The 17,885-nt window shown below is 55.8% G+C and overlaps 1 protein-coding gene across 5 annotated transcripts in view; it reads right to left on the reverse strand.

The window, feature by feature from the left end:
- The window catches only part of RAB11FIP4 (RAB11 family interacting protein 4), a 107,476-nt gene that overhangs the window by 9,332 nt on the left and 80,259 nt on the right, over window positions 1-17,885 (reverse strand). For all 5 annotated transcript variants that reach the window (XM_019982346.2, XM_070772711.1, XM_070772710.1 and 2 more), the window contains 7 exons: window positions 7,846-8,072; window positions 5,954-6,148; window positions 5,302-5,436; window positions 4,855-4,890; window positions 3,325-3,424; window positions 2,953-3,056; window positions 1,795-1,935 (listed from right to left, as the gene is read on the reverse strand). In XM_019982346.2, coding sequence (XP_019837905.2) covers window positions 1,795-1,935; window positions 2,953-3,056; window positions 3,325-3,424; window positions 4,855-4,890; window positions 5,302-5,436; window positions 5,954-6,148; window positions 7,846-8,072 — 938 coding nt within the window. The remainder of the gene's footprint in view (window positions 1-1,794; window positions 1,936-2,952; window positions 3,057-3,324; window positions 3,425-4,854; window positions 4,891-5,301; window positions 5,437-5,953; window positions 6,149-7,845; window positions 8,073-17,885) is intronic.

Raw genomic sequence — 17,885 nt, forward strand, 5'->3', positions numbered from 1 at the left:
AGAAGATATCAGAAAATGAGAAAGAAAGAATATGAATTGTTCCAAATGCTGGTATGGCTTTGAGCTCCCTGTCATCCAAGGCAAAATGATAAAGATCCTGAATTATCATCATCTTTGAATAAAAGGAAAAACTCACTTGGGAATGCATAAGAGCACGGGGCTCTTTGTACATACATGCTTAGGGCCTGAAACACCCTTCGGGGGGAAGAGGCAGCAGTGGTATTTTTCTGCTAAATGGAGAGTCTTCCTGTCCATGGCAGGGCCCTCCTGTGAGGATCCACAGCTTGAAGGCAATGAACGCACCATACTTGGTTTTCGTTCTCCCCTGGGGCTCTTCCCTTTGCGTGTTCTCTGACGCCCACGGGCAGTGGTTCTGACCGTCTAACCCTCTGTGTTAATGTTCACAAGGGGGTGTCCAGGTTGGTTTTACATGACCCAAGAAAAGGGGCCAGAGAGCTGGGCCGTCAGCCAGTGGCCCTGGGATGGTGCTGGGCCATTCCCAGCAGGGCGTTCCCTCTCCTTCGCACTGTCACATCCTCCTTGGATGGAGGGCTTCTTGGCCCCAACTGTCCTCTGGGCTCCCCAGGAGAAAAAAACCCCTCTCCACGGCTTGAGGGGAACTCAGACCTGCCCCCCACCTGCCTCGGAGGAGGCCCTCACGAGAGGCACAGAGCACCCGAGGGAACAGCAGCCCTGGGGTCAGGTAAAGGGCAGGGTTCCGGGACGGCTCCCACGAGGGCCGGCTTCCTGGGCTCTGGCCTCGCCCTGGCCTGCACACCCACTGTCTTCTCCCACCTGCATCCCAGCCACTTCTCAGCCAGCCGAATGGCCGACTGTCAGGAGCAGGCAGAGGACGTGATGCTGAATGAGGGACCAGGCTCATTAAGAAAGAGGTGCAAAACAACAGCTTCTAGAACATGAGTGGACAATTAAGGGAAATTGTGTGTGTGTGGGGGGGTGTTTCTGATTGCATGGAGGTTTGGCCCGCCCAGTCCTTTTGGGCCAAAGGGACTGGGCCTCACCCTGCTGGCCGTGAGGTGCAAGGTGAGAGACCACCTCCCACCCCAGGCTGGGCCGGGCAGACTCACCAAGTCTCAGCTCAGAGCCTGGGACGGCAAGGGGCCTGAGGAGAAGGGGGGCAGCCATCCACTGTGTCAGGGGCCCAGGAGGGCCTCTGGCCTGGGTCAGGGGGGAGGGCCTTGGACATCCTCAGAGCCCCCACCTAAGTGCAGTGTTCAGCTGTGCTGCAGCCCATCTGCCTTCCCGCTCACTCTACAGGGAGGCTGACGGATGGATACTGAGGCCCAGGAAGAGACAGAGGACGTCCAACGTGCTGGAGCTAGTGGGTGACCAGGCCAGGGCCCCAGGTCGTCCTCCCCTGCCTGCCTCCCGTGCAAACAGCTGTGGCCGAGGCCCAGAAGCAGCCCAGGGGCAGCCCTGCGCAGCCTCTGCCCCAGCGTCCCTGGGTCAGGGCGCCCGGGTCAGGGTGGGGAGAACCCAACAGCAGGGGGCGCTCCAAGCCTGGGCAGCAGACCCAGCCCAGGACTCAGGGCAAGACCTGTGTGCGTATTTCCTTAACCTATTCTCTAATTGATAGATAAAGCATCGCTTCCATTTCGACCTGCTGTGAAAAGTGTTACTTTGAACATTCTTTTACCTGCTTCCTAGAGAACACGCCCAGGTGTTCAGGTATCAAAAGGAGAACAGTTAGGACCGGAGGCCTCCCCGTGGGCTCAGTTTTCCCATCTAAATAATGGGACCGCGTCTGCCCACAGAGGCATCAGAGGGACCCACCTGGTGGTGAGCAGCTCGATCTCCGTGCCGCGCTCGCGCTCCAGCTTGCTGTAGGCTTCGCGGTGGCGCCTCGCCTCCTCCTCCAGGGCCTGCTCGGCCGTGGTCTCCTGATCCTTCACCATCTCCTCCAGCTCGTGCACCCTGCGGAGAGGCGCGTGGGCCCCAGTGCAGGGCCAGCTCTCGTGGCCTCACTGTCCTCCCCTCAACCTAGGCTGTGACCCCCGGACCCCACATCACCGATACCCCGACTGTGGGCTGGCAGCTCTACTGACAGATGAACAGGGGACCCCGCAGCAGCTAAGGAGAGGTGGGCCAGCCACACACACCACCAAGGGGCGGTGCTGGCAGTTGGTCCAGAGGGGAGAAGCGGGTCTCCCAGGGTGGCACAGAGAGGGTCGGCCTCACCGCAGCCGGATCAAACAGCCCAGAGGCCTCGCCTCCTCTTTTCACTCCCTCCCTTCCAGGCCGGGATGCCTCTGATCAACAGTTCAGCTCACTGGGCACCCTGACCGCAGACACGGGCACGTCCTGCCTGGTCGTGAGCATGCCAGAGCTGGGGAAGGCCTGGCACCACTGTGGACCTTCTAACCTGTGACTGGTGGCCTGGACAGTGTACCACTTCGGGACACGACCCTCTGTGAGGCTGACCCTCCCGGCTGCACAAGGGGACCCGTCTTTGAGCCCTCCAAGGTTGAGGACCAGACCCTGGGTGGGGATCAGTTTACCAAGTGTCAAAAGGGTTATACTCTACACGCACCACCTCTTCAAGTTGTGTTCAGTGGGCCTCTGTTGGAGGGAGGGCGCAGCAATGCCTGGACCCCTCCCACAGGTGGCAGGTGTGAGCCCCTGACTCCCACCAGTCTCTCCCTCTGTAAAGCTCGTCCCCCGGAACAGCCAGGCTCTCATTGTTGCAGGACAGAGACAGGAAATGGGTCCCAACTTCTACCTTTGACCCGAGCTGGGGCTGCACACCTGGAGGGCTGAGGTCAAGCTCTGCCTGTTTCCCTGTCCCCCAAAGACCTGTCCTCCTGGGCGCCCAACATGGGCAGGGCCCACAGCAAGGCGCTGACAGGTCACAGACCCTCCGAGCTAGATGGACACGCAGGTCACCCCCACCCCGACCTCCCCCGGGGCTGTGGCAGCTGAGGCCGGCCTGACCTGTGCACCAGCTGTGTATTCTCCTGCTTCAGCTTGCTCTTCAGGTCCCCGTTGGTCAGGCTATCGTTCTCCAGCTCTGTCACCTTTTTTTCCAGGAAGCTCACCTACCGTAAGGGGGTGGTGGAGAAAACCTTAGAGTCCACGGCACAGAGAACCTAACGACGGTGGGACTGAGGCCAGGACCCCCCACTGATGGTGTGTGAATAGCAGTCATGTTGGGGTGGGGTGGGATGGATGTGTCCAGGTGATCGGGGCTGCCTACCCCCAACTCCTGGGTCTCCCACATCCCCAGGCAGTAGCTCGGAGCATCCCAATCCCACTCCAGGGGGCACGCGCGGCGAGTCCCGTGTGCCCACACCCGCCCTGGCACACCTTCTCCGTGATGTCGTTGTCACAGGAGTCGATGCTGTCCCGGAACAGGTCCTCGGTGCTGCCGTTGCTGCTGCTAAAGTTGCTGCTGTGCATGAGCTGCCTGGGGGTGGGGGGTGGGGCGGAAATGCATGTCTGTGCATGAGCTGCGGGTGGGGAGGGGAAGGCCCGTCTGGCTGCAGGGGCCTTGGGGAGACTGGGGTTCAGACTCAGCCTATGGGCTGGGGGAGCACCCCAGACCACTCACTGGGAGAGTACCAGGAACCCCCCGAGGAGGCTGCCCTCCCTCAGTCAGGGAGCAGAGTGGCCTGACCCCTGACCTCAAGAGATCGCTCTGCCCAGAGGACAGCAGAGAGGCTGCGATGGCCCTCCTGAGCCCCGGCAGACGTGGTCAGTCCACCAGGGACTTTTCTCCCCTCCCTGTGCTCACCAGGGGTCCAGCTAAGAGGTGACGTGGGACCCCAGCTAGTGGAGGCACCCTCCCCCAGCCCCCCCTCCTGAGCCCCTTTCACCTGGGAACCACCCCAATAAGGCGGCCAGGCACCACAATCCAGGTCAAGGGCCTGGGCTCCCTGAGACCACCCAGCCCCCCAACCAAGCTGGCTCCTGCTATGTCACTAGGGACCCAGGCGTGGGTAGGGGGATGGAAACCCATCCAGGATGTGCAGGACCATGGGCTAGTGGGTGGAACTGAAAAGGGGCCATGGCTGTCCAGGTGACCCCTTACCTAAGGCAAAAACCCCTGTCGCTCCCCAGCAGCCCCCACCTCCTACTTCGTGCCAGGCAGCAGCCGGGGTCTTCAGCCAAGAGGCTGCCCCACCTCAGTGCCTGGAACCTTGCTGCAGCTCCCAGGGCCCGGGTGCGGACCTGGGCGAGTCTGCAGGAGAGCTGGTGTGGGACCCGGTGGGCCCAGGAGCAGAGGGGAGACCCTCACGCTCCATCTCTGTCAGCGGGAAGCCCAGGGCCTCTGCAGGTAGAGCCGCCTGCTCCAGAGCACAGGGAAGCACGTGGAATGTGGGGCGGACTGTGTCTTTCAGGGCACCCCTGGGGTGCCTGCTAGAGGCAGGGGTAGCTGCAGGTTCAGAGAGGCTGAACCCTGCCAGGAGGGACACCAGATAGGCCGGGGAGGAGCCCAGCCCTTCTTTCCTGGAAGTGGATCTTCCGCTGCCTGCATTGCCCTGGGACACCTCATCCCCTCCGTGCGTCCAGCCACACGCGGGGCACTAGCTGGGTCTGAGTTGCTGGCACAGAGTTGGCCACCCTGGCAGCAGGAGTGTAGTGCAAGAGGACAGCATTCAATGCGAGCTACCCTGCTCAGATGGTAAAGAATCTGCCTGAAATGCAGGAGACCCAGGTTCGATTCCTGGGCCAGGAAGATGCCCTGGAGGAGGGCGTGGCAACCCATTCTACTATTCTTGCATGGAGAATCCGATGCACAGAGGAGCCTGGTGGGCTACAGTCCATGGGGTCACAAGAGTTGGACACAACTGAGCGACTAACACACATATACACACCCCGAGGGGGGTGCCTTACCGTCCGAAGGCTGTACTGGAGATCTTTCGATTGGGGCTACAGAGAGAGACAGAGAGAGAGAGAAGTCCATTGAACAGAGGGGCCTCTGTTCACCACTGCTTCCTTTGCCCTGGCCACAGGATACACAGATGCAGGCGAGGCTTTTTTCTGCCCATTGAAGGGAATTTACACATCAGCTTGGCCCTCAGAACTGCCCCCGATCACTGGCCAGGAGAGAGTGGGGGCCCCTGATCACCGGCCAGGAGACAGTAGGGCCCCTGACGACCGGCCAGGAGAGAATGGGGCCCCTAGTCACCGACCAGGAGAGGGTGGGGACCCCCAATCACTGGCCAGGAGAGAGTGGGGGCCCCCAGTCACTGACCAGGAGAGAGAGGGGACCCCCGCCCCGATGCTTCTTCCCCGGGTCCGCCCCCACCCCGACCCCTACGCTGGTCTCTGGGGCCTCACCTATTGGCCTTCAGGTTTTTCAGCCGGGCTTCCAGGTCGTTAAGCAGGTTGATTTTCTTGCAGCACTGAGAGCAGTAAACATCCAGCAGCTCGCTGTTGTATGCATGCCGCATCTTTCGAGGCGTCTGCCCCGCGCTGGGTCATAAGAAGGGAAAAGGTTCACCTTCGGAGCCACTGTCCAGTTTGGTGCCCCATCCCGCTGAGCTCATTACTAGGTTCTCTGAAACCGGTGAGCCCTGTGTGTGTGTGTGTTTGGGGGTGGGGAGTGGAACTAGAACAGTAGAGCTCCCTCCTCCAGTGCTCTCAAAGACAGGAAGCCAACTGTTTGTACCCATTTTACAGAGGAGGAAACTGACAGTTAACGTCAGAGTAAGCAAGGACTCAGCTGCATGGGAAGGTATCAACATGCCACTTGGCATCTGCGGCCCCTCAGGCTGGTTAATTCGGTTTCTTCCCCAAGATAGAAGGAAGGAGGAATTCCAGACCCCCAACCCCCAGCCCCAATCAGGATTCAAAGGCAGTTCCCACCCATCTACAGGAGCAGAGCCCAGTTAGTTCACGCCTCTGCCTGCCGAACCACCCCCGGGATGAGGCAGGATTGGTTCTGCCACTTTTCCTGGATCCCAAAGGCCGCTGTAGACCGAGGGGCCACCTGGAGGACACTGACGACCCCAGGTCCGAGTAGACATTGGTCCTGGTCTCGTCATCCGGGCAGGGGCTGCTGGGGGCACAGTCCACATCATCCGCCTCCCCGTAGTCCTCAAACTGCTCCTCGTTGCTGATGAGCGAGGTGGTGGAGTGCGTGGAGAGGTCTGACGTGGTCACGGACGGAGGGTGGCCCAGGGACCTGAGTGGACAAGGGCCAGCTGCGAACCGGGGGGGCGCCACAGCCCGTGGCGGACAGACAGGCCAGGACACCAGGACCCTGACAGGAAGCCTGTCCTTCCTGCCCCGGTTAAGTACACTCTGGGGATCGTATCCTAAGGGGACCATCTCATCACAGAAAAAGTTTCTGCTCCAGAGATGTTCAAATCGACATGTCTACAGGGAAGCAAAACACTGCTTAGAACTCAATGGCTTATTGAAGCGACACTGAAACGGTTATTAAATGATAGCACGTATCAGTAAATAAAATGATCACACAAATTGTAGACTCTCAAACTGTTGTGGAAAGGTTTGTGAAAAAAAAAAATTGGCAATAATGTGGAAAAATTAAAACTCAAAGCTTTTTTAATTTAAAAAAAATTTTTTTAATTAAAACTAAAAGCTAAACTTAAAAACATTTTTTTTAAGTTTTCCCAGGTAGCACTAAATGGTAAGGAATCCACCTGCAACCCGCTCCAGTATTCTTGCCTGGAAAATTCCATGGACAGAGGAGCCTGGCATGGTTACAGTCCATGAGGCAGAAGAGAGTCGGACATGACTGAGCACACACGCACAAAATTAAAACTAAGAATGAAACAAAAGATGTAAAATTTTAGGCATAATAAGTCTAAGCATGCGATGAGTCTACACAGAAGAAGGAAAAGCAGGAAATGAAAATATTTAAATGGCAATCGGGCTTGGGGTGTGGAGGGTGGTGCCATCAGTAAAGTGAGTTACCTGCCCTTCATTCTCCCTTTTTCAAGCTGTGTAAGTGCGTATGTTCCAACAACGAATGAGGTTTCAAAATAAACAACGAGTTACTAGGCAGGATGCGTCTCCTATGTTTATAGGGAGGAATTCTTGTCCAGAGAAGCCTGACGCCACAGATCACGGGTCAGAGACCCTGGGTCTCTCACCGGTGACCCAGGGGGGCCTGGGGCAGCGTCAGGGGCTGGCTGCACCTGCTCTGCAACCTAAGAACAAAGAAGTACAGCTAACCCATCACCTGGCAAAGTATATCTTCCCTTGAGTCACGGGGCGGTAGTTGCTCATTAACTAGGATCTCTCCACCAGTGATCCAGGCATCACAGCCTTAATGATAGGGTGACAAAGATCAAGTCTTTTGGTACCCCCACCCTATCTGATTTATTTACTTATTTATCTGCCCTCCGGTTCCTTAGCACCTGGGGTTGCATTTGTCATATTCCTCACTTTGTTCTTGTATAAATTTTACTAAAACTCTTGGTACCCACTGCTGGCTGCCTCCTGGTGACTGGTCCCAGAAAACAACGGGAATGATCGGGTAGCAAATGATTAGCCAATAGGTCAAAGGGTCTGTGGTCCCCATGACCGGCTGTCCATGGGCTGTGGTCACAAGCACAGTGGATGGACCATTCCCAGGATGCAACACGGATGAACAACTCCAAAGGCATCTCCTCCCTTGAAGACTGTGACTTCTAGAGCCACTGGGGTTTGAGAATACCTGAACTGAGAAAATACATTAGGCTGGAACATATGAAATTGCCTTTTCCTTGAAAGGTGCAGATGATGAAAAGCTGACAATTTTGTTTGGTCAACGGATACTGGAAGCCCTTGCTTCCTTTTCCAAATCTCTGGGCTGATCATCACATGCTCATCACCTTCTCCGGATGCCTGAAGCTCCAGGCAGTCTTAACTCACTTGTCCTCGGGCAGGAACAGGCCTCCTAGACCCGCATCCTTCTCGGCGGGAATTCCAACTGGCCCCTCCAGGCTCCGAGTGCTCTCCGTGGGGCCCTCCATGTCCGACTCCTGGGGGCCCTCGGGTGGGGCCAGCGTCATGGCCTCATCCTCATCCTCGGGAAAGAAGTCTGGCTCTGTGGGCAGGAGCTCGCCATCAGCAAAGGTGGGGTCTGGCACCTCGCTGCCCTGGGGAAGACAGAAGGGACAGCGTAAGTGAGCCTGGCTTCTGGGGCTCAGCAGTGCTCCTCAGACCACAGGGACGCCAGGAGGGGACTGGCAGGTGGTGCCAGGGAGCCAGAGGCCCCAAGACCTCGGGTATGAGACCCTGGCACGTGATCTGTCTTGGGGACCTCTTAAGCAAGCCCAGTGAGGGGTGGGAACCTCTGGGACCATTGTCCGTGGAGAAGGGCCACAGTCAGGCCAGCTGCATGGTCCAGACTCCGCTCGGCAGGGTCTCCATCCCAAAGTCTGGACAGGAAGGCAAGTGACTCAGAGAAGGCTTCTTAGGGTTGTAAGGGCACAGCCCCAGCGACAATGACAATGACCCAGCAGAGTTTGATGCAACATGCTACAGGGACATCAGCAGAGCATGAGGGTCGGCCCCCCCTCTGTCCCCCAACGCCTTGATTCTGGGCATGTCAAATATTGTCTCTGAACTCCAGTTCAGGCCTCTCTGTAAGCCGAGAATGGCAACGGAATCCTATGGGATCCCTGTTCCCAGCAGGACCTCGATGGATAACCCGTGGCCACGAGTCTGTCCCAGCCCTGCCACAGCCACCTTACTGCTGTTCTGTTCAGTTGTTAAGTTGTGTCCGACTCTTTGGGACCCAGTGGACTACAGCATGCCAGGCCTCTCTCTGGCCCTCACCATCTCCCAGAGTTCACCCAAGTGCGCGTTCATCGAATCGGTGAGGCTATCCAACCACAGCCACGCTGGGGAGCAAGAATTCTAGGTCTCTCAAGTCTGAGCTTTGGGCCGGTCCCCAGGGTCCTCACACATTGCCCAGAACAATGCCAGCACACCATAAAGATCTGCCCAAACCTTTTGCCAAAACCGTCTGAGAAGAGCTCTGGGTTCATTCAGCATTTACCCTAGTCTGAGAGGCAGCTTTCTGCAAGTCATTTTTCAAGGCTGCTTTGCCCCTAAGGAGGTAGGAACCCCTAAGGATCCTTTGCCCCTAAGGATGCCTCCACCTGCTCCCAGCCGAGATGTCAACTACCCCCTAGGTTCTTCGGCCTGCTTCTCAGTTAGGGTTGGCAGAGCCCCGGTCAGAGGTGCTTTCTCCAGCCCCAGGACAACAGGAAGGGTAACAGAAACAGGGCTGTGAAAAGCCTCGGGGCATCTCAGACAACAACAGGATCAGAGACATGCAAGGAAGGTGGTGAGCGAGCAGCGTGGCTGTGTCCGCTGGTAAGCAGGCAGCCCTCCTGGGGGTCTGTCCCACCGAGACGTGCTGGGGCTAAGAATAGATGGTGATTAATGAGCCTGGCTCCTGCCTGTGCTGTGACTCGGGCTGAGCACCAGATGACCAATAAAGCCAGCATCAGGCAGCCAGCCACCCCCGACTGTGGAGGCCGAGGGGCTGTGTAATTAAACTCACCCCTAGTGTTCACGTGGCCCTTTCCACCTTTGCTGTTGTTCGGTCGCCAAGCTGTGTCTGACTCGATGTCATAATCCAACCCCACAGGGCTCCAAACCTTATCAGATCTTATGTCCTAAGCAAGCTCTTGTCAGCAAGCCCGAAGCTGTGTCTCCGTAGGAACAAAGAGAACCCAACATTCACAGACCGACCACCCATCAATTCTGGAGACTGAGTTGAGAGTTCATGCATAATCTCATTTGGGCTTTACGACCCTTTGAGACACAGATTCCCATCCCCATTTTACTAACGAGGAAGTCAAGGCTCAGAGAGTAACCTGTCAGAAGTCCCCCGGCCGGTGGGCAAAGAACCCCCACCTGCCTCTGACCACCGCTCACTTGGTTCTATTTATCCCTGATGTGACCCACGCTTCATGGGTTTTCAGACCCCACGGTGACCATGAAGAGGCACAAGACAGGGCCACGTTACTAACTGTGAAGCCCGGGGGCTCCGCCTAATGCTGCAACTTCCACATGCCACCCCTGCCCGCCCCCCAGCAGGGCATCTCCGGGTTGGCGCAAGGCCGCCTGGAGGGGTCCTCCAGGGAGAGCTGGGCTATGGAGGAGTAAGGCATGTGCTCTGTCCACCCACCCGCAGGCTTTCACCCTCCCAGACACGGCAGCGCTGGCTGGGAGTCCCGGCTCTGTGGCTCACGAGAGGGGGCCTGGTCACTCTGCAAGTGGGTGTTTCTCCCCATCTTCCCGGCCCCGAAGGCCGGGTCTCCTTCCACCGCTGTCTGGCCTGGGGCCACGTGGGCACCAGTGGGAGTGCTGGGGTCAGACTGTGAGTCACCCATGCCCACGCCTTTCCCCTGGAACCGTGTCAGCAGGCGTCCCCAGGAGGCTGCCACCCAGCCAGCTCCCAGAGGCAGGCAGGCGGCCTCGTGGAGACCAGCATCTGTGTGCAAGCATCTGGCTTGGTCTCTGGCCAACTCATGTTTGCCTCGCTGGAGGCTGAATTTCAGCCAGGCACTCTGTCCCGACACCCAACTCACGGGAAGCAGGTGGGAACCAACGGCTCCCTCTCACCTGAGGTCCCATGGAGACATGTCCACACTCCAGGCACCTGGCCCAAGGCCCTGCCCAGGGGGGAAAGGGTGGCCTGGAGTGGGCTGTCTCAGCCACAGACGGGCAGGGGCAGCAGAGGGGTCAGACACCCTACGGGCCCCCCCCCAACTCGACCCCCACCTCCTGGGCATGGTTTTACTCTTTGATTGAGCAGGGTCCACAGCTGCTGGGCCCTTCACCCTTGACAAAGCATCTTGTCTCACACACACACACACCGTTAGTCTCTCAACAGCCCTGGGAGAGCTCAGGGAGAGGCAGTTAGGATGAAGATTCCTCTCGTTCATCGACACACACAGGAGATCGGAGTGGGAGGGGCTGCCTGGAATGCCCGGGCCACAGACACCCCCACTGAGACCTGGAGCCGGGCTCCAGGCACGCCATGTCCAGGACCCTCAACCCCACACCCCCCACTACACACACATGTGCACACCCTCTCAACACACCAGCCTTTTCTTTCAGAAAATGGCTGCTCTCCCTACGGCAACACCTCTTCATTCAGCCCACAACTGTTGCTCAAGGCAAGTGGAAATTTTAATTGTAACTTGGAAACCATTTCTAGGGCAGACAGTCCCTGACTTGTGATGGCTCGACCTATGATTTTTTGACTTTACAATGGTGTGAAAACACACTCGCCCAGTAGACACACGGACTCTGAAGTCCGAATCTTGCTCTTTTTCCAGGCTAACAATGTGTGTTCTGATGCTCTCCTCATACTGAGGGGCCTTGGTGCCTGGTCAGACACGTGATCATGAGGGTGAACACATCACAGCCATTCTGTTTTTCACTTACTACAGCTTTCAGTCAATTATATGAGCCACTCAACACAATTTCTGCCCCTTCTTAGGGGCTGTGTGTTGCAGGAGCCGAGCTGTCCCTACAGCCCATGGGTCCCCGGCTAGTCAGCCAGATCTAGGACAGACCAGAGGCCAGGAGGTATGCCGTCCTTAAGGGACTAGGGTTTCTGGAGAGTTCTGAGGTCCAAGGCTGAGCAAACAGGTCCCTGCCAGCTGCTCTGGGAGGGCAGGTCTGCAGCACCAGCATCTGCTCCCCCTGCCCCCGTTCTGGGCTGGGGCAGGATGCTGCTGGCCTCAGCTCGAAGTGGGAGCCCAGAGGCACACAGTCTGCCCGTGGTGACCCCCTCTCTCTAATCTTAGGAGCAGCCTTCACCCACCAGCAGGCCCCAAGTCACCTCTTCCTCTGTAGGAAGCTGGCATGAGCTGAATTCAATGGCTGATGAGAAGGCCATTGGACTTCAGGACTGGTGGGGCCCTTCCAAGCCTTGGAGTGGCCAACAATGCCCCACTGTCCATGCTCTGAGGGGCTGTGGAAGGCCCCAAATGGATGACTTTCTTTGGCCCTCCCCATCCCAGCCCAAGGAGCTTCCCAGGTGGCTCAGTAGTAAAAAATCCACCTGCCAGTGCCAGAGACTTGTGTTCCATTCCTGGCTTCGGAAGATCCTCTGGAGAAGGAAATGGCAACCCACTCCAGCACTCTTCCCTTGAGAATTCCATGGACAGACGAGCCTGGTGGGCTACTGTCCATAGGGTCATAAAGAGTCGAATACAACTGAAGCAACTTAGCATCCCAGCCCATTTTCCTGGCAGCCAGAAGACTCCAGGTGACCCCATTTCCACATTGCCCAGGAAGGGGGAGGACCCTAGGGGATAAACATGAGGACTTCTGCACCTGAGCCCCCACAGTCAGCATCAGAGAGCACAGCGCGGGTGACTGACAAGTGCACCCAAACCGAGGTGCGGATGGATCGCTGCGAAGAGCCCAGCACGAGAGCCCCGAGTGCCGACCCCAGCGTCGCCGCTGGTGACTGTGACCCAGCTGTTCAATCTGAGCTTCATCTAAAGACAGGGGTGGACACACCTACCTGGCAAGACTGCCGTGAAGAATCTAGAACAATGCCTTGCACCTCACAGGTGCCAGAAACACAGCAAAGAGGCACAGGGCGGCGTGAGGAGCAAACTCTGAAAGCAGCCTGACCGGCTCAGATCCCGGCCCCACTACTGAAGTAGCTCTGGGCTCTCAGGTTATTCAACTTCTCAGTTTCCCCACCCATGGAATGGGGTTAACACTTAGGATTAAATGAGTTGGTATCTATTTTAAGCCGAGGCGAAACTATAGTGTTAGTCGCTCAGTCATGTCTAACTCTTTGCAACCCTATGGACCTCAGCCCACCAGACCCCTCTGTCCGTGGGATTCTCCAGGCAAAAATACCAGAGCAGGTTGCCATTCCCTTCTCCAGGGGATCTTCCCAACCCAGTGATCGAACCTGGGTCTCCTGCATTGTAGGCAGATTCTATACCATCTGAGGGAGGCCCGTTCTAAGCAGAAAGCGTAAAAAAAAAAATCTATTATTGTCTTCACTGTATTGAGAGAAGGCAGTTGGGGTGCCTGCTGGCCTAGTGGCCCCACTCCAGTCCCCACAAACCTTCCCCTCTGACTTCCACAGCACACTGGGTAAAAGCAGGTTGGGTCCAGCTTCTGGAAGCCAGGCTTTCCCAAGTACCAAGACTGCTCTCCGAACAGGTGCCTCTTGTCTCCCACCAGGTCACCTTCTGCCCACTGTCTTGGAAGATCTCTCTGCACACTAATAACACCCTTTAATAAGTGTGAGGGTGACATGCTGCCTGGGCAAGGGGGTCTGCGAGGCTCGCAGCTCCAGCTGTCCACCCCCAGCCCTGGCAATGGCTCTGCTCCCCAGGCAGCAACTCACAGCCAGAAAACTGCTCTGTGGGGACAGGGCCGGGTAAAAATAGCTTGGGTGGGCACATCCCAGCTTCCCCTCCTGCCAGGCACCAGTGGGTACACGTGGAACCCCTGCAGGGAAGGTATGTGGGGAGAGATGGACACAAACCTAGCACAGTGTGGGGGAGAGGCCAGCTTGCTGTCTGGGCGAGGCTGAAGCGGGCTTGGGGTGGTGGGCAGGGGCCCGAATCCCTCCTCACCCTCCCAGCCGGCCAAGCGCCCAGGAAGAGTGACAGGCCGGGTCAGGGTCTCTCTGGGTCTTTGCGCAGGTGGCAGAAAATTCAGGTTAAGGAGCTAACTTGTTGGTGTCAGTGCCCCAGGTGCCCGGGGGAGGGACGGGGTCACCTGGGCGGGGGCCCCCTCCTCGCCACTGCGGCTCAGCCGCTCTCATCACGCAGAGATGCCGGCAGCCGCCATTAGCAGCGATGTAGGTGGTCCCCGACCCGTTTGTGGCTACAACTCCTGCCCTGAAGCCAGGCCTGGCTCTGCAGGCGGCTGGTGCTCATCAGTGGCTGATGGAAGATTCTGGTTTAGTGCCTGGGCGCCAGCCAAGGAGCGAGGTGGGAATAAGGGGGATTTAAAGTGTCCACACAGAGAGGCTGGTGCCTTAGCCTTGCCTTCTGAACAAAAACAACCCTGACTCAGATACACTTGTCCCCATCAGAGCCAAAGACAAAGTGGGAGCTCCTGCTTACCGAACTGTTGCAGGTTATCACCCATCTCAGGCAGCCCTGGGGACTGATCTCATACTGTGAGATCAAAGCTCTGGAGCTCAAGCTTTGTGCTCTGATGGGGTGGTTACACCAGGCAGACAGACAGACTCCATGTTTCCAGCGCCAGGCCTAGAGCAGAGTCCCCTCTAGTTAACCCCCCTCCCAGAGAGGGGCCAGTGGCGCAGCCAAAGCAGCTCTCAAGCTGTCTCCTCCCAGCCAGGGGCTGCGGCGTCCACCTCCTGAACCCTCACTTTAGGGAGGGTGCCACCGGCAGCTCAAGATCACCGCTCAACTGGGCTCCCCCCAGGAGCCTCTGGGAGCGGATCTCAGAGTAGACGCCCCCACCTGCCACACTTGTTTAGTCGCTAAGTCGTGACTGATTCTTTGTGACCCCATGGACTGTAGCCCACCAGGGTCCTCTGTTCGTGGGATTTTCCAAGCAGGAATACTGGAGTGGCTTGCCAGTTCCTTCTCCAGGGGATCTTCCCGACCCAGGGATCAAACCGGCGTCTCCTGCATAGCAAGTGGACTCTTTACCACTGAGCCACCTGGGAAGCCCCACCTGCCAGACTACTTCCACCATAAAGTGGATCCGCAGCTCCTAGAAGCAGGACCATAGTGACAACTGGGTTTCCTCAGGAGCTTTTTATTAGTCTCAAGTGAAAAATACAAACAAGATTTGCTTCTCACATCACCCTCTGGAGGGAGGTATTAAACCAGACCATTTTGCAGATGGGGGGACTGAGGCTCTCAAGCAGACTTGGCTCAGTCCTGGATCTGGCCCCCATCAGCTGTGGAGTCTCAGGCTGGTAACGAACAGAAGAGAAAGCCATGCTCATGTTTCTCAAGAACACGCATTTACATAAAGCCAAGGTGGTCAGATGAGGCGGCCCACTATTGCACACAATGGAAGCGGTATGTGAGCCCACGCTGCCTTTTATTCAGTGCTTTAATTTCAGCTCTTGAGCTGTGTCTTGGCCCGATCTCTCCACCCTCCCTCCAACACACGCTGCTGATAAAGTAGTGTCCCACGAGTGCACGGGAGAAGGCAATGGCACCCCACTCCAGTACTCTTGCCTGGAAAATGCCATGGACGGAGGAGCCCGGTGGGCTGCAGTCCATGGGGTCACTAAGAGTCGGACACGACTGAGCGACTTCACTTTTCACTTTCATGCACTGGAGAAGGAAATGGCAACCCACTCCAGTGTTCTTGCCTGGAGAATCCCAGGGACGGGGGAGCCTGGTGGGCTGCCGTCTATGGGCTCGCACAGAGTCGGACACGACTGAAGCGACTCAGCAGCAGCAGCAGCAGGAGTGCACTGGAAGGGGCTGGGGGCATGACACAGCCCCCAGGAAAACTTTAGAAGTGAAGGATGCCCGGTGGTCCCTCTGGTAGCCAAACCAAGACGAGAGGTGGGTGAATTCCCTGAAGGGCAGCAGAGCAGAGGGCCTGGAAGTATTAAGGGTTAGTGGCGGGCAGGGGTGTCTGAGGCAGATCCTGGCAGTGACCACCCAGGCACCGGCCAGGCGTGTTTTGTCCAGCTGACCCACGTGTCCTGTCTGCCCCAAACGCTGCGGGACCTTGCTGTCCTGTCATCAGAGCTGGATACCAGTCTGTGTCCATTCAGATCTTCCAACCAGCTCCCCTGGGTCCAAGTTCACCCTCCACCCCTTGGATCAGGACGACTTTCCAGGAGGCTGATGACAAGGAGAGGTGGCTGCCCGAGCTCACGGCGGAGTGCAGGGCTCAGCTGGCACCTGGGCTCTGGGTGTCCACAGAGGGATAATCCGTGGGCATAAGTGGCACTCGAATCCTGGGCTATGGGAAGGGTCAGTGAGATCTGGCTCTTTGGGCAAGGGGTCAAACCCTAGGCCTCCCTGGAAACACCCCTCACCATCCCCCCATCTAGGAGACATTCTAAGCTCTCTGTCCCCACTTCTGTTCCAAGAACACATTTGAGCATGTCAAAATGTATCCGTTAAAAAAGAAAAAGAAAAATTTGCTGCTAAAAGTCTAATGGAGAAAAAAATGCAATAGGGAAACACGTAAGTCATCCTGAAAGGATTCAGGAAAATGGGAGATAAAGAGAATCAAATATAAAGACTTCAACCGTATCAGTAATTTATTAAATAACATGGAACAAACTATCCTATTGAAATATTGGGGCTTCCCTGGTGGCTCAGTAGTGAAGAATCCGCCTGCCAGTGTAGGAGACAGGAGTTCGATCCCTGGTCCAGGAAGATCTGACATGTCTCAGAGCAACTAAGGCTGTGCACCCCAATTACTAAGCCTGTGCTCTGCAACGAGAGGTCACTGCAGTGAGAAGCCTGTGCAGTGCAACTGGAGAGTAGCCCCCGCTCTCCACAGCTAGAGAAAAGCCCAAGCACCAATGAAGATCCACCACAGCCAAAAATAAAAGGTTTAAAAAAGACAAATATTGTCAGATTAGATTAAAAAAACAACTGCATGGCATTTATAAGAGACACAATTTAAATGTAAGGACACAGATGGGTAGAAAATAGACCACACGAACACCAACCAAAAGTTGAAGGGGCTCTATTAATACCAAAACACATTTTAAGGCAAGAGATAGAGGACATTAAAAAACAATACAAATCATTTAACAAGATGTAACACTCCTAAGCATTTATGCATCTAAAAACATCGTTTCAAAATACACAAGGCCCACCGGGATTCTCTGGCGGTCCAGTGGTTAGGAGTCAGTGCTTTCACTGCCGGGCCCAGGCTTCAATCCTGATCGGAGAATTAAGACCCCACAAGCTGTGGGGCTTGACCAAACAAACAATGCCACAAAATACAAAGCAAACCTTAGAACAACAAGCTGGAGATTTTAACTCCTCTCTCTCAGTAAATGACAGAGCACACAAACAAGAGAATTACAAGGCAGACAGAAGACGCGAACACAAGTTTGCCCTGACACAAACAGAACATTACACCCAGCAGCTGTAGAATAAAACTGCTAGACCAAAGGTTGATGAAGATCTGGATACTTGCACAATATCAAAGAATCACCCTACAGATTGCTGAAGTCCCCACCGCACCCCTAGTACCGCTACTACGGAGAAAACAGGCTACTGTCATCTTAATGCAGGGATCAAACCGATCACTCTAATGGGGAACACCACACACTGGCCTCCAGACGTGTCACAGAATGAAGGACACAGCATCGCCTACCATACAGCCTTCACAAAACACTGAATTCTAATCAAGACTCAACGCCTAACCTCTACTGGATGGGAAAGCAGCAAACAGAGGGAAAAGTTACACATCACTAGGGGGAGATAGCCAGAGAGTGGCATCTTCTACAAGACAACTGGCCTGGTCTTTTCCAAGAAAGAATATCATAAAGAGGGAGGGGGATTTTTCTAGACCAGTGGTTCTCAAACTTCAATGTGCACCAGAGTCATGGAGAGGGCGGGGTGGATGGTTGAAACTCAGACTGAATCAGTTTCTGATTCAGTCAGTCTGGGGTGAGGTCTAAAAATGTGTATTTTGATAGGCTGAAAGAGATTTTTTTTTTTTTTAAGTGCATTTCTCACCACTTGTCAGGAGATGCTGGATGTGAAGGCCACACTGGGAGAACTATTGTTTTTGATTAACCATGAGACATAAACACTGAACATTACCTTTGGTTAGATCCTGGTTAAAACAGGCAAGCAAGCAATGCTGCCGATCTGTAAAGGATCTTTTGGGGACAGACAGGAAGCTGGAATATGGACTTTCAATAGATGCTGGGTGGTATTAGAATGATGCTTGATTTCACTAGATATGTTAATTGTACCTAGTTATGAGGGAGAAAT

This window comes from Bos indicus, chromosome 19 (assembly GCF_029378745.1).
Source record: "Bos indicus isolate NIAB-ARS_2022 breed Sahiwal x Tharparkar chromosome 19, NIAB-ARS_B.indTharparkar_mat_pri_1.0, whole genome shotgun sequence".
Taxonomy (NCBI): Eukaryota; Metazoa; Chordata; class Mammalia; order Artiodactyla; family Bovidae; genus Bos; species Bos indicus.